Here is a 16,379-nt window from a genome sequence, read left to right as displayed (position 1 = left end):
TTGTGGCTTCAGCCAGTCAGGTGTTCTTGGTTGTTAGACTGTGAGACAGTCATGTTGGCCCCATTCCCATGGTTTCAGAGCTCACGATACAAAGTTTCACTTTAGGATTTCGAGCCTGGTTTCTTCCCTTACAAAGTTAGGGTTAGCCAAGGGATGGGGATGTGGATGTGGTAGAGCACCGTCTGCTTGGCATGTGCAAGGCTCCGGATTTGATTCCCAGCACCGTAACAAAAACAAGGTTAGGATTAATTATCCTGCAACCCAAGAGCCTAGAAGTGTGCCTGGTGCATAGGAATGCTCAGTACAAGCTATGCTGCCAGTTGCCCTTTGGCTTCCCAGATGCGTCCCTACCATCCCCCTGAGTTCCTGCGCTCCTCGGCTCCCTTCCCACTGATGGGCCTGCGGTGCCTACCACTGCCTTGGCTTCTCCCAGGCAAGCATAATGTTTCCCTTGACTCAGCCCTGTCTTCTCCCCAAAATCTGTAGGGTTTTAGAAGTCATTACCACGGTTTATTTCCTCTTTCTTGCTTCCAGATATTTGCCCTTTCCAGAAATGTCATCCAAAGTGCCCATGTTTGTGAGCCCAAATCAGATGCCCTCCTGATGGCATGGAAGCTTTTATGGCTTCTGCCCAGATTGCATCTCCCTGTTGTCATCCCCTTCCATCCCAAGCACCCCCACACTACTCACACACTCAAGCTTTGGTGCCCATGTCTCCTCATTGGGTAAATCCAAACCCATCTTGGCTAATTTTCCCAAGAAAAGTTCTCAAGACAGTATCAGATGCTGTCCAGACACCCCAGTCGAAGATGTGCTTGCCCTTAATCAAGCAGGAATAGAACCCCTTTGGAAAACTTGGTTAGTAATAATTCCATCTCAAGTCCTGGGGTAGCAGCCTGCTTTCTCTTGGCAGCTTGCAGGGTTTTTTTTAGTTGTTGATGGACCCTTATTTTAGTTATCTTTATATGGTGCTGAGGATCGAACCCAGGGTTTCACACCTGCTAGGCAAATGCTCCACCACTGAGCTACAACCCTTGCAGGTTTTTTTTTTTTTTTTTTTTTTTTAAACATACAAAGGTACTTAGAATTGAGAGCGGAAATCATTGTGAATCATTGTTTTGACTTTTTGTCATCTCAAATTTGGACTTTTTTTTTTTTTTTTTTTTTTTTTTTACAATTTCCAAGATGCCTTTATTGCAAAGATTGAGCAAACATACTTTAAATACTCAGTTTCAGGAATAACAAAAAAAGGAGTGAGTTAAAACAATGCCATTCTCTTTAAACTGTTTTTAAAATCTCAATTCCAGTATTCCAATGTTGGTGAGCTTGTAGGAAAAGAAACACTCTGACAATGAGAATATAATTTGGAGTAACTATTAGGGTGGGCAGTTTGTGATATATTAAAGGTCATTAAAATGTATATCTCTGGATCCAGCAGTTTCATTTTCAGGACTGTTTCCTAAGGAAAAAATAATTTTTGACAACTTTAAAATCCCAATTACAAATATATATAGTCACTAAAATAATACTGATGATTGTTTTGTGAATACAATAGATTATAAAGTTTTTTAAAAATCCACAGAAAATATTACCAAAGAGTTTTGTTGGTGGTGGTGGTACTGGGGATTGAACCCAGGGCATTCTATCGTTGAGCCACATCCCCAGCTCTTTCTGTTTTTTTTTTTTTTTTTTTGCTGTCATAGAAAATGATGAATTAAACAGAATTTATTTCCAAGATCTTCAAAGATTATTACAAACACTAAGTATCCTTCTAAAAGTATCCCAAATTAAATCAAAGGCACATCATCAAAGTCAAACCCTTGTGACATGAAGAATTCTTTTAGGTCATAATATTTTCACATTACTTTGTTTTCAATCTTTTGCAATGTTCTGTACGTAGGTCCTACTTTAAACATTTTTTTAAAGGCATGAAATAATGTAGTATCTTTTTAAAAGTGCAACCACAACTATAAAGTAAAGGAACTTAAAAAGAGATAAAATCTGCTTCATACATAAAATGGGACAACCTAATATATATCATAACATGAATCTTTCTAAACAACACCTCTTGTGTTAAATAAAACAATCTTATTTAGAAAAAATCAAGGCATCATTTGATTAGTAAAGTCTATTCTTCCCCCACAATTTTATACTTTCTTGTCTTCATTTAGTAATTGTAAATTTATGATAGAACAAATTTTATTATAGTATAAAAATCTTAGGAACAACAAATTACAAATACTCCATTTTTTTTAATAAACAAAAGTGTTTTCCTTCCTAAAATGTAAACATCCAGTTAATAAAACATACATGATATTTTAGGTATAGCAACACCAGTAACTCACTTATTAAAGAGGTGTATTTTGGTATATTTGGTGGTAAGGTTTTTATCTTAATACAAAGCACTTCTTCAGAAGAACCAAGCCATTATTACTTAAAACAATTCTATTTCTTCACTCAGTTTCCTTATTTGAGTAGAAAATCATTAATTTCTGTAGAATTTTGGCTGTAAGATCAGGACACTGGAAAGGTCTGAAATATCTCAGTCATTTGGCTAAAGAAAAGTGTTTTCTTGAGACTTGGAGTCAGTCATTCATTACTTTGTGCTCGAAGGCATTTCTCAACAAACTTCTTCCAAGTCTTCAGAGTAAAATGCAGGATCTGGGCTCTCGGAAGGGGTTGCTTCCGGCTGGAACTCCAACCAGCAGAGCATCCTTACAGGCATTCTGCATGCAGTACTGCTGAAGCTCTGCTGCAGCCTGAGAGACCTTGATCCTCTCCACGCTGGCCTCCAGCTTGAGCTGCTCCACCAGGCGCTGCAGGGCGCTCACGCTGGCCCCGGAAGACATGGCGGCGGCAGCGATGGCTCCCCAGCTCTTTCTGTTTTGAGACAGAGTCTCACTAAGTTGCTGAGGCTGGTCTGGAACTTATGATCCTCCTGCCTTGGTCTCCTGAGTCACTGGGATTACAGGTGTGCACCACCTTACCCAGCTAAAGTGATCTTTCACAAGAGGCAAATATATAATACATTATTAGTACCATAGTGGTACTATGAGTGGTTTTAATATTTTTCCTAGATTATCTGAAATGAATATGTGTTACTTTTGTGCATTTATTTTTCGGTTGTCTAAGACCTATGAGACTGTGCTTTTGTTGTCTGGGGTCTCCACTTTTTCAGGTTCTGCAATAGGGCAGGAGATTCCTCTTTTCTCCACCCAAGCTCTTCGCACCTGAGTCAACCACTTCAGACAGCCCCCCCACCATCTGCAGGTTTTATTACTTTTGCCCCGCCTTATCTGTCATCAAGAAAAAAGGCCAAGGTCCGTGATTGACTGACCCTGCGTTGACAATCTCTCTTCCCCAGGCTCTCGGTTCCTTTCTGTATGGGGCCAGCATTCCTTACCTGAAGGGACACCTGTCTGTACTTGTTTCCAGGGACAGAGGAGACACATCCATCATGAAGAGTTTTTCCCTTTTAATTTTTTTTTCTTGTGGAGGAAGTTTTCTTATCATTTTATGCATGTCTTAAAGCCTCCTCCCAAACACCACCATTCTTTAAGAGTTAATTTTCTTGGTGAAAAGTGTGCCATCTCCCTGTCCTGAAATTAGTTTTTCCTCTCCCTGAAGCTCACTGGTTGGAGAGACTCTGAAAGGCAGAAGGGAGGTGGTAACACCCAGGAGGCCCTTAAGAGAGGCAGGCAGTGCCCTGATGAAGGAGGAATGGTAGCCCGGCAGACCTACCTGGGGTTTTCAAGGCTGGAGCTTGAAAAAGCCATTTTGCCTCTCCATTCCCGAGTTTCAGTATATTTGACAAGGGGATACAGGCAATAAAGGCACCTGCCTCTATAGTCACTGTGTGGCCGTCATGAGCTTATACACACAAAGTGCACAGAGGCTTGCCTGGTAGACAGGAAGTTCTTAAGAAGTATCAGCTATTGTTACCATTATTTTTATTTTTTGAAAGCAGGAATTGAACCTAGGAGCGCGTAATCACTGAGCTGCATCCCCAGTCCTTTTTTATATTTTATTTAGAGTCAGGGTCTCACTAAGTTCCTGAGGCTGGCTTTGAACTTGTGAAGCTCCTGCCTCAGCCTTCAGAGTTGCTGAGATTACAGGTATGCACCACTGTACCCAGCCAATTGCCATTAATTTAAAAAAACTATTTATTTATTTTTAATAGTTTTTTAAAAATATTTATTTTTTAGGTGTAGATGGACACAACACAATGCCTTTTTTAATATGGTGCTGAGGATCGAACCCGGGTCCTGCTGGTGCTAGGCAAGCGCTCTACTGCTGAGCCACAATCCCAGTCCCACCCCGCCAACAATTTTTTTAAAAATTGTAGACAGACACAATATCTTTATATATTTATTTATTTTTATGTGGTACTGAGGATCGAACCCAGGGCCTTACATGTGCTAGGCAAACGTTCTACCACTGAGCCCCAGCCCCAGCCCCATCACCATTAGTTTTAAGTTGATGAAGTGCTTAGTGAACAGCAAACCTCTCCTTTCCACTCTCCTCTCAACCACCAGCAGTGATGTTGTGCAGAATCTAGATGCTGTTTTTCTTCCACATCCAGTTTGGTCAACAAATTTGTTGATTCTAGGGGCTGGGGTTGTGGCTCAGTGGTACAGCACTTGCCTAGCACGTGCAAGGCCCTGAGTTCAATCCTTAGCACCCACATAAAAATAAACAAAATAAAGGTATAAAAAATTGTTGATTCTATCTATCTTCTTAATAAATATCTCTTCGACTACCAACTTCTCTCCATGCTTATTCCCCCCAAATCCATTCTTCACCACCAGAGGAGAGCACTTCCCTCTGGTGAAAAGTGTGCCATTTCCCTGTGCTGAAATTCGTTTTTCATCTCTCTGAAGCTCACTGGTTGGAAGAGACTCTGACAGGCAAGGCTCCCCAAACTGCAGATCTTGCTAAGCTACTTTGTCACTGAAAACTGCTAAAATGCTGCCTCCTATTGCTCTTAGTGCAAACTCCCTCCCTGCCCGGTTGGTAAGGGCCCTCATCCTAGTCCCTGCCTCCCTCCTCAGCTTGTGTTTGTGTGTGTGTGTGTGTGTGTGTGTGTGAGAGAGAGAGAGAGAGAGAGAGAGAGAGAGAGAGAGAGAGAGAGAGAGAATGTGTGTGTATGTGTGTAGGTATGGGGGAAGGTACCAGGGATTAAACCCAGGGACACTCCCGTTGACCTTCATCCCCAGCCCTTTTTAAATTTTGAACCAGGTTCTCGCTAAGTTCCCTAGACCGGCAGCAAACTTGTGATCCTCCTGACTCAGCATATTGAGTTGCTGAGATCACAGATATTCACTACTATGCTCAGTTCCCACAGCCCTTTCTGAGCCACTGTCTCCCCAGCCCTGCAGCACTGCTACACAGGGATCTTTCTGGTTTCTTGAACAGAATGTGCTGTCTACTCCATTTGCACCGGTACACAGGTAGTGTCCTGCTGTTTAACCTCACTTACTGGCCCTTTGCATGTCAGCCTAAATGCCATCCCATCCCAGAGGAGTTCTCTGGCTGCCCATCACGCCCTGTGCATTCCCGATCACATCACTCACTGTGCTTCTGTGGCAGTCTGCCCTCCCAGCACATCTGGCAGTCCACATAGGCCCAAAACACAATGTCTAGTGTTCTGCTGAATTCCAGCTTGAACACAGAGGTTGGCATCCTGAGAGCACTTGAACAAGGAATGAGGCCATGACGCTGGTGGTGCTGCACACCACCTCCCCATTGCATCCGTCTTGCCAGGTACCCTGCCCCAGAGTCAGTGCTTCAGCCCTTGGAGAGCTCTTATATCTGTTCTTTTCATTCTAGGGTTTCTGCAAAAATCCTCCGGAAGGATCACATCTCCCACAACTGCCTCCATAAGAATTTTTTATTATTATTTAGAAATGCAGTTATATACATAGAACAATTAAAATTAAATTAAACTTTGTACAAATATTAAAATACTATCTTCACACCCACTGCAATGTACAGGATACAAAAAAAATATATATATAAAATAAAATAAAGCAAACCCAAACTGATTGAGTGACATCCTGCACAGAGTCGATTATGCATGTGTTGTTTTAAACCATTACAAGAGTACCATTCTGCAAAGGATCCCAGAGTGGCGCAACAATCTTAAGAAGCCAGGGCAGGTGTGGGCACTGCCATACAACCCACAACCATCTCGCCTCCCTGCTTGGCAATCCAAGTGCTTTGCCCTGCAGCCCCTCTGGCTAACTCTGCTGCTTGGCAGAGGGCTCAACACTGGGGTTTTTGTTCAAAATTCTACTAGGGTTCCAAATGGAAGTTAAAGAGTCACTCTCCAGCAAAGCTGGGCCTGCCACCTTTCCCTCTAGCAAACCAGCTACCATACCACTCAGTCCAAACATCTGTTGAGAAAAACATTCTGCAAGCCCTGCAGGAGGCCTAGCAGGCCCCACAGGCTCACAAGAAGGTCTTAGCCTTGCTGTCCTTGGCATGTGAACCTGGAATTCAGCTGTGAAGCCTGTATGTCACTTCCCTTCCAGCCCCTTTTTGCTCTTTCAGAAGGGAAGAGAAAAAAAAATCTAGAAATGTTTGCAGCATATTCCATTCTCTATGAAAGGATGTTCCCCAGAAATGGAAGCAACATTGTTATGTAGGAAGCAAGTGGTTTGAGCACTCGGTGGGCATTGGGAGGAAAAGGGCAAGTGCCACCTATCCCCATGCCACCACTCATGAAGCAGGAATCATATACCTTTGTCTTTCTTGCCATCTGGTTTCTCCACAGAACTTTAAAGCTGGGGCTAGGAGGAGGAGGGCAAGTTGTATGGGGAAGACAATCTTAGTTTAAGTTCTGTTTGCAAACGGAGTGCTTGTAGAATGTATATTGAAATGCGTTATAAAACCAAACTCACAGAGTGGCCAGGACTCGGCCCATTTCACAGTTCACATCCAGTGAAACAGGAACACAACACACGAAATACAGAAATGGCAAAAGACAGAGCCTACCTGCTAAACTAAGGCATGGAAGGGACGGAAATTTTAAATGATTTTCACCATGTTCTGGCTCTTGAAAGTTGCTAAAATGTGACTGCAAGTCACCAGGATATAAAACCTGCACTGAGTCAGCTCAAGTGTGCAAACAAAACAAAAATAAGTCCTTTGGTGCTGACCATTTCTCCTGAACAAGTCTGCAGGACTCCCCTAGAGATGAGCTCGGGAAAGCAGGGCTGTGGCTGTTTTTTTCTTCCCATCTGCTCCAGGCTCTCAGCAGCCTCTTTCCTATCAGCCTGCCACGTGACACTGGCCCTGTTTCTAGCCAGGCCCCACCTCAAGGCAGCTGTGGAGTCCCCAACCCCCTTAACAAGGGACAAAGCCCAGAAGCCCCAGGAACAGTAGCACATGGCTGATGGTTAAGATTTGCTTTGGGGAAAAGAGAAATAACTGTAGGAAGAAACTGATCCAGACATCAGCAGCAAGACAGGCTGAGCTGCAATGCCTGCACAAGCCCAGGAGCCTCAGGAGAGAGCCTCCTCAGACCTGAGGAGGGGGTGGGCCCACTTGTTCAGGCTTCTTACTTTCCTACCAGGCAGACAAGCCTGGGCTTGTGATCCCCAGAGCGGTGTCAAAGCATGGCGAGAGGGAAGGCGGCATTAGGAGAAGGAAGGCTGTTCATTTTACTAAGGGCCACACCAGTCACCTAGGTGGCTGAATAAACCCCAAACAAAAAGTGCAATCTCTCAAGGGGCAAAAACCTAGAGTAACCAGATAGAAAAGGGTAGGATCTTCTATTTAAAAAATATTCTAGAATAGAATCCAGGTTTTGGAAGAGTGGAAAATAAAAGCTAAAGGCTCCACAGTGAGACTTCAGCCCCCTCCTACTACTCACTTCCCCCTGCTCTGTCCTGGAAGAAGACAAGGACGGCACTGTGGACACAAGGGAGCCGGGGTCTGTAATGCAGCTGAGGGCCTCAGGACCCCTGGGAAAGGGGGGCATGCCAGCAACTCCTGGGAGGTGTGTCTCATCTCCCTCAGGCTTCAGCCTTCTAGTTCTAGCACTTTCTCCACCTCATTCCCAGCTGACCACACTTGCCTGGACTCTAGGCAGCAGCTGGTGCTCCTGGGTAGGGGACATGTGGGAGTGGCCAGCAGGCACTGCCCTAACCCTGAGAGGAAGGAAGACAAGGGGTGGCAGGAGGCCGGGAGTGACCACGACCAGGGAGTAAAGTGCGTTGTGAAAGTGGAGGCAGAGGGGTGGTGGGCTGGGAGGCAGCTGTGCCTCTGTTCAAGGACACCCACACCTGGAGCTAACCCTGTTAAGTCAGGTACTGAAAATGCACTGGACCTTTTAATATTTTCACTACCCTGGAGGTCAGGGGAGGAGCAGAGGTACAGCCCAGGGTCAGCTTGAAAGTTTCCCAGTCCCAGTGCTTCAGAGGGGGGGGGGGGGGGAAAGCAAAAGCAAACATTCCTTAATGCCACATCTATCTTCTGAAGATGGTAGCAGCCAGTTGGAGCTCATCCACCCAGCCTTGTTAGCATTCAATATGGGGGGAAGGGGGACCCTGGAAGCAGTGGCTGGAACACCCCCCTACCACCCCATTTTCAAGGGCCTACACCCAGGCTTCAGTCTAAAGGGGCCTTGGGAGCCAAGCAACTGGGCACTTGCTGGCCTACCTTAGCCAGTTAGGCCAGGGGTGCTGCGAACCATTTCTCAGCCCTTCCCTAGGGTATAGAGAAGACAAGGTGTGGCTTGTCAGACAGGATTTGTGTAGGGGTGCAGGGAAGGGCAGAAGTAGGAAAAGCAGTGGTGCAGCAGGGAACAGGCCACTTCCTGGGCACAGTTACTAAGGCACGTGACCGTGGTGAGGAGGATCCTCAGGATTGGGCTGGAGCTGCCTGCAGCCACCGGGGACTTGGTCTGTGCCTCCTGGCCTCCCCTCCATCACCACAAACTCATAAAGGGGCAACTTGCCCAGACTGCCAGTGACCAGATGAGCATTTGATGGCATCTCAGCAACTCTCCTGCCCTAGACATGATGTGCCTCAGGCCCCTGTGGGCATCCAGGAAGCCAGAGCTGCCTGAGATAAAGCCCAGGAGGCAGCATGCAACTTCCCCTTATCCAGGGAGGCAGAAAAGCGGTGGCCCAAGCAGTTGATCTGGAAGCAGGAAGTGAGAACTTGCATATTAGGAAGAAGATCATTATCAGTCACCTTCCTTCTCTCCCTCAAGATCTTCTGGATGTTTCTGGAAACTCTCAACTTGACAGAGTGAGGAGGCTGCACCTGAGCTGGACAACTGGGTGCCGGGACAGCTTTGGCATAATTTTCCAAATCCTTCATTTTCAGTCAAGGAAATGTGCCACCAGTGTCAGCTCAAGGCAAGCCCAGGGACCCACACTCCTGCCTCAGCGAGAGCCACTCCTGCCTTGAGAGCTCACTCTTGGATCTGCTCCTGCAAGGGGCACCAATGCCAGCCCCAGGCCCATGCCCTGTGTACAAGGGCAGCAGCCATTAAGGCCTGTAGACAGCAACATGCCTGCATGACAGGAAACTAAAGGGGTGAGGGAAGGCACAAGTAAACACGGTGGCACTCAGGCCCACAAGGACTGTGGGGGCTGCCACCAGAGAGCTGGCTGGAAGGGACCCAAAAGCTTAGGAAAAGGGAGAGTTCGATCCAGCACATTCAAATATGTCCCCGACAGATGGGAAGGCTGAGCCGGGCAAAAAGCCAGCTCCTCCAGCTGTCCAGGCAGATGGCGAGAATCTTCCTTGAGTTTCCAGCGAGGTGGCCTGCAGGCCTTCAGAGACACACAGATACACAGGTGGCAGCTCAGGTGTCCAGGTGGGGTGGCTGGAGAGTACAGGGTGCTCAGACCCAGTGGGAGAGGGAAGAAGGGCAGAGAGGACCCTTGCAGAAAAGGAGAAAGGCTGCTGGCAGGCCTCATGCTTCTTTTAACAGTGGGATATCTGCAGGAAGACAAGGAGGGGAAGGACAGTGGTTATCCCAAGGGGGTTTCTCCACAGCACTCGTGACCCCATCTCCATGCTCCCATATAGCCCCTGGTTTAAAGACATGTCCTACTCAGACACTTCAAGGTAGTCAAAAATCCCCGGCCTCTTTTATAAGCCTTTCTGGCTCATCCCTCCTACTGCCTAATAAACTGAACATTCAGCCTTGTATTCAAATCCCTTCTGGGCCCAACAATTTGAACCTACTCTCTGCCTTTGCTCTGCTGCTCTAGTCATTTCCATTTCTCTCCTAAACCCTCCCTCCACAAAGTTCTGCTTAATTCTCATCTCCTCCTAAAGCCACCTGCCAGCTGTGTGACCTTGGACAGTCACCCCTCTCTGGGTTTTGGTCTTCTCATATATCAGTGGGAGGCAGTGTCAGGCCAGTGCCTGAGGCTCGACATCCTCTGACACCATCAGTCCTAGACAGCTCAGGCCTGGCCTGCCACAAACTCACTAACCTTCATGTTGTGTTTACTGATCCCCTCATTTTGATGAGAACCCTAAAATTCCTAGTTCCATTATTTTCCTAGTACAGGTCCCCACCATATTTTCCAACTGACTAACATTCCATTAACAGAGTGTGTTTTGTATTTCTTTGTGTTGCTTCAGAAATCTCATCCAGTACCAAGAGTAAGATGGGCTCTCAAAAATGCTTCTTCAATACTAAACAAAGTAAGGCTGCAAGGAAGGGCAGAGAGCAGGGCACCTCTTTGGCTCCTTAGAGTAAGGGATGCAATTTGCTCTTAGACACAGCCCCTAAGACATGTGGTTGACTGTCTAGGGAGTCAATGTCCCCCTATCCAAACCTGGGTCAACTATTTGAGGTCCCTTGCCATCTCTCTAGCCAACCAAGAAAAAAGAGCGCAAGCTATTGATAGTTGGGAAACTGCAAACATGATATCAAAAACTTAACTTTTAGACACTCTACCCAGGATACGGAGGAGGTATGAAGTTTCCTCTCAGGCTCTCTGAGGAAGGCTTTATGAGTACAGAGGGTATTGCCATTGAAAGGGAAACTTCTAGGCTTAGTCTGCATCCTGAACTATATTGGGATTTCCCTTACAGTTATTTTATAAAGTGAAAGGCTCAAGCCCAAGGTTAAACTCTCTAGGCTTCAGCAAATGCAGAAATGTAAAGAGGCAGTAGTTTCACTTCCTGGATGGTTTGCTACAAAGGAGCTAGAGTTACCCGGGAGGCCGCATGGCATAGTAGTGTTAGAAACACAAGTTCTGGAGCCAGAGCCATCTGGTTTCAAATCCCAACTGTCATTTACCAATGGACAAGTGACTTACCCTCCTTGTGCCTATTTACCCATCTGTAAACTTGGGATAATAATAAATATTTACTTCTCAGAATCACTGTAGGTTTAACTGAGATAGAACAAGGAAACTAAGGAGCACAGAACCAGGCATACTCTTTTTTTTTTTTTTTTTTTTTGTGGGATTCTTTTGTTTTTTGTCTTTTCTTTTGCAAGCACTTTGCTGCTAAGTTACATCCCAGCCCAAATATTCAGAATTAAGCTACTGTCTGCACTGGCCAAGTCTCCCTGACATTCCTGACCTCTTGGGAACATAAAAATTACAACAATAGGATAGCCCCCCACCCTTAACATCCACCTTTTCATTTAGCCCATCAACAGCATCAGAGACTCTAGTCTATCAGCATTCACAGACAACAGTGACATGTCTCCAAACAGAAAGCCCAAAGTCCTCCCTGGTGTTCTGAGGATGAAATCCTATTTTGTAGGCTAAGGCCCTAGGTATTTTCTTTCCTTGCTGAAAATACACCAATGATTAGAGGCCTACAGTCCTTCCTCACTCCTAGCAAGGACTCTAAATAGCTAATAGTTCCCATTTAGCATACACTACCTACCATCTGTGTACTCCTCCGATGTGAGGGATAAAAGGCTTTGTATGTCACTATTCTCGGAATCTGCCGCTTCTTTGTGTGCCAGTCGGCTGCTCCCTGAGCCTGCTGCCCAAGAAGAGGTGGTTGCCTGATGCACCATCACAGTCTCTGAGCCCCGGGAGCCCCAGGCTTCACATAGTCCAGACTGGCCTGGGGTCTCATCCTCTCCACCTGCAGAGGAGCAGGCCCCTTGGCCCAGCAGCTGTGGATCCCTTGGCACATTCCTCCCACTAGGCCCAGACCCTTCTGACAGCACAATTTGCACTCTGGGGTCAGCGGGTGGCATGCAATGACCGGAACTGCCGTACACAGCTTCCTCATATGAAGGTAGTGCGACCTGGACTCCATCCACCATAATGGAGACCTGGTCCCCAGATACTCCCTGGTCACGCCTGGATTGAAGGAGAAAAGGAAGAGAGAATCAGAACACCCAGATAAGTAAATAAATACCACAATACCAACAAAAACCTCAAATTTTGAGCATTTACTATGTACCAGACATAGCATTAGATGCTTTAGACATTTGGCAGGGGTAAGGTGTGGCTCAGTGGTAGAGCAGTTGCCTAGCATGTGTGAGGCCCTAGGCCCATCTCCACTACTGAACACTCAAAAAAAAAAAAAAAAACCCACTTTACCACACTGGATCCTCACTTAAGCTCTCAGGTAGCGGTCCACCAAGAATGTGGAAGAGGGCTGGGGATGTGGCTTAGTCATAAGCGCTTGCTCAGTGCACACAGACGAGGCTCAGAAGTTAAGAATCTTGCCCAACAGTCAGAGAGAGACCTGAGACTTGAATCTAGTTTCACCCACTTTCAGAGATTGTGTTCTTAACCTGTGGGTACACAGGCACCCAGACTTTTGTGCAAAAGCCAAGAGCCTAGAGACCTAGGAATAGAGCCAGCATGGCTAGGGTAAGAAAATAACAGAGTGATGGTGGCACATGTTGTAAAATACTAAAAACCATTTCCTTGTACACTTTAAAAAGGTATGTTGTATGGTATATAAATTATATCTTCATAAAGCTGTTAGAAAGAGGAATGGGAAGCGGGGAAGGATGGGATAGGGGGAGAAAGGAGGAGAAAAAGGAAGAGAAGCACTATAGTCTTGAAATGAAAAACCAGCCTGGAAATCAGAAGAACAATCTTCTGATTCAATCACTCCCCACTCCTATTCTTTTTTTTTTTTTTTTAACTTTACAAACTTCACAAAACTTACCGGCTTGCTCCAAAAATGCACATCCCTCCCTTGGTGGGAAGAGAGCTCTGCCATACTCTAGACAAGTCATGCCTGCCCCAGCTGCTCCTGTTCTTCACCACCACAATAACCACTATCCCGACTTGCTTGGAAATCACTCCTTTGCTTTCTATTTTAATAGTTTTATTTGTTTAAATATGAACCTTTTATTATGAATCTTTCAGCACTAGTTATGCACATTTTTGCTCTTATATGAATGGGATACAGGTTGAATTTATGTGCTAGATATGTCTCTGATTTCTTTAACTCAATTTATTCAGACACTTTTGTCATACACATACGTTGTTTTGGAACCATCTGAAAGTAAGGCACATTATGTAGCATGTACCTCCTAAGCACCATTTCTCCTATACAACTGCTGCAACAGCATATGCCAGAAATTTAACATCAGTGTAACGCTGTAAGAAAGATTCCCCAGACTAGCCAAAAATACATCCATTTCAGCTGCAGTCCCTTTTGTTTTCATTCAAGACCCAATTAAGGATTATGCACTCCATTTAGCAGCCCTGTTCCTTTCATCTCCATTAATTTAGAATAGTCCATTACAGTTTTTCTTTTATGGAATTGATATCTTTTGAAGAATACAGGCCAGCTGTCTTGTGGGATGTCCCATAATCTGGATGTATCTAACCATTTCTTCAAGATTGGATTCAGGCCAGTTTTTGCCAAGTTTTGCCACACAGGTGAGGCTCTGTCTCCTCAGCTCATCACACTACAATCTGCTGATCGACCAAACTAGTGTTACTTCACTGTTGTTAGTAGCTCTCAAGTTTCTTACGTGAAATTGCAGATAAAATCCATGCTAATTCAAATAATGCACACCCTTAGGATTGAGAGAAGTGGCATCCTTAACAGTACTCAGAGGTTTTGGAAGGAAGAGAAACTTTGATGGCAAGGTGGCATAGAAAGCAGCGTGCATACTGGTGTGTGCTTGTCATTTGCTATTCTAAATAAATTTTTGTGGTTTAAAAAGAAATACGTATACAGTAAAAAGTTTAAATGGGGTCCATAATGAAAATTAAATCTCCTTTCTACTCAGGTCAGGAAAAAAAAATGGGTGGTTATTTTAATAAGCTTAGTAGTTAAATATAGAGAAAAGAAAATTCCTTAACCTAAATGAAATGCATGCTAGATCAGTGTGACTTCAAGTGGAAATAGCTGATTCATTCAAGAAACAGTTCCCTTAAAATCCCCTATTCTATCTGGGTGTGGTGGCACATGCCTGTAATCCAGCAGCTTGGGAGGCTGAGACAGGAGGATCATGAGTTCGAATCGAGGTGCTAAACAACTCAGTGAGACCCTGTCTCTAAATAAAATACAAAACAGGGCTGGGGATGTGGCTCAGTGGTTGAGTGCCCCTGAGTTCAATCCCCAGTACAAAAAACAAACCAACAAAAAAACAACTTTTAAAAATAACTGCTACCCCTCCCTCCAAAGCAAAATAAAAAGAAAGAAAAATCACATGCAGGACACAGAAACCAAATTTAACCAGATTGTTATCTGCAAGTTCCAAACCTAGAGTATTTCATAGACTGTGGTTTAGCTTGGCTCTTCTTGTCAGTGAATATGACAGTGACTGATGCAGTACTGAATGAACATAAAAGATGTATTCAAGAGGCAGTGAGGCACCTACAGGGGGTGACGAGCAACCTGGAGAGCTGCGACAGCCCATGGGGGAAAGCCTGCCATCAGGGATACATACATCAGGGCCCCACCACTGGCTGCCCCCAACCCCAACCACCTCCCCCATTCAGTTTGGCACGGATTATAGATAATGTACTATACTAGAAAAAGGAAAATGATGGAGGCAGACAAAAAACCTACTTGCTTGGTCTCTTACATAGTGCAATGCAGTGGTTCTCAAACCACAATAAAACTACTGAGAAGCTTTCTGTACATCAGGGTCCCATGCTAAACCAAATAAATCAGAATGTTTAGCAAGAGAGGTTTAGATACACCCAGGAGTAAAAGCCAAGAGTACAGAAAGAAGTAGCTGGCAAACATGGGTGTGCATCACTATCATCTAGAGGGCTTGGAAACCCCAACCCTGGGCCTTAGCACCAGAGTGTCTCATTCAGTCAGTCTGGAGTGGGGCATGGAAATATGCATTCCTAACAACCCCGTGATGATACTTCTGGAACCACACTCTGAGAGCTACTGAGGACAGGGAAACAACATGGCTTTGGAGCAGAACAGATTTAGGACCAACCTCAGCTTTGCTCTCATCTAAAGGGTATGACCTTGAACGAACAACTCAATCTCTCTGAGCCTCAGTTTCTTCCCTCAACTGCAATGTTCCTAGAGGATTGAGATAATATATGCAAAGCATCAAGCACAATGCCAGGCAAACCGGGGCCCTCCCCATCCATTTTCCTAGGACACACAGACCTGGTAAACCACAGCCTCCCAAGGCCAGTTAAGGCTAGCACCCATGGTGATGCTTGCTGCCTGCCCCAAAACAGCACCAGAGGTGCTGGGCTCACCTGCTGTGATGGAAAGACTTCAGCTTTGGCTGCAGCAGCACAAACAGCACCACAAGGAGGAGAATGAGCGCCACGGAGCTGGCAGTGGAAGCCACTATAGATAGTGTGGGAACCCCAAGTGATGTGTGGGTTTCTTTGTCTATGAAAACAAGCCATTGTCAGAATCATTTTGTAGCCAGACACATAAAACATGAGCCCCAAAGCTGATACAGTCAAATGTCACCTGCAGAAAGTCATACAGAGTCATCCAGTGGCTGCACCTTTTCAAAAGGACAATGTGGATGGCCTATGTATGTATGGTGCTCCTGGAAAGGAAACATTTCCTTCTGTTTCCTGAATAATAAATTTCCCTCACTTCCAGCCTTTTCAATACATCTGATGCTAAGTTCACTTAACCCTGGAGATCTTACTTTTATAAACCACTCTGATCTTGCCTTCAGTAGTAGGTTGATGAACACCAACCATTAAAATGGGCATATTGTTCCAACTTATTGAGTCACCCATGTTCCCCTCCATGGCAGGGTAATTTAGAACTGAGCTGCAACAAGCCTCTACCATGAGGTCCCACAGCTCTGGCTCTAAATATCAGGCTGGTGCCCCCTCTTCTCTGGGTTGTCATGGGCCCCATGTGTTCTGGTCTAGAAGCCCATGTATAAAACACAAAGACGGCCATATGACACTCACTTCTCTTCAGGTGGCTGAATTTTCCTGTCATGCAAGAGAGAAGGAGGC

At 45.3% G+C, this 16,379-nt stretch overlaps 2 protein-coding genes across 3 annotated transcripts in view; both read right to left on the bottom strand.

The window, feature by feature from the left end:
* Positions 1-1,691: 1,691 nt before the first annotated feature.
* Positions 1,692-2,871, bottom strand: LOC308648115 (guanine nucleotide-binding protein G(I)/G(S)/G(O) subunit gamma-10). The gene has a single exon (XM_081292817.1). It carries the CDS (start codon positions 2,847-2,849, stop codon positions 2,643-2,645), a length of 207 nt encoding a protein of 68 aa, XP_081148943.1. The 5' UTR covers positions 2,850-2,871; the 3' UTR covers positions 1,692-2,642.
* Positions 2,872-5,876: 3,005 nt separating this feature from the next.
* SUSD6 (sushi domain containing 6) overlaps positions 5,877-16,379 on the bottom strand; it is a 97,397-nt gene continuing 86,894 nt past the window's right edge. For both annotated transcript variants that reach the window (XM_081292815.1, XM_081292814.1), the window contains 3 exons: positions 15,648-15,786; positions 11,875-12,302; positions 5,877-9,957 (listed from right to left, as the gene is read on the bottom strand). In XM_081292815.1, coding sequence (XP_081148941.1) covers positions 9,932-9,957; positions 11,875-12,302; positions 15,648-15,786 — 593 coding nt within the window. In that variant the 3' untranslated portion in view covers positions 5,877-9,931. The remainder of the gene's footprint in view (positions 9,958-11,874; positions 12,303-15,647; positions 15,787-16,379) is intronic.

The sequence above is a fragment of the Spermophilus citellus genome, assembly GCF_964194105.1.
Source record: "Spermophilus citellus genome assembly, chromosome: 4".
In the NCBI taxonomy this organism is placed as follows: domain Eukaryota; kingdom Metazoa; phylum Chordata; class Mammalia; order Rodentia; family Sciuridae; genus Spermophilus; species Spermophilus citellus.
Note: the sequence above shows the minus strand (reverse complement) of the source record. Positions and strands in the feature narration are given on the sequence as shown.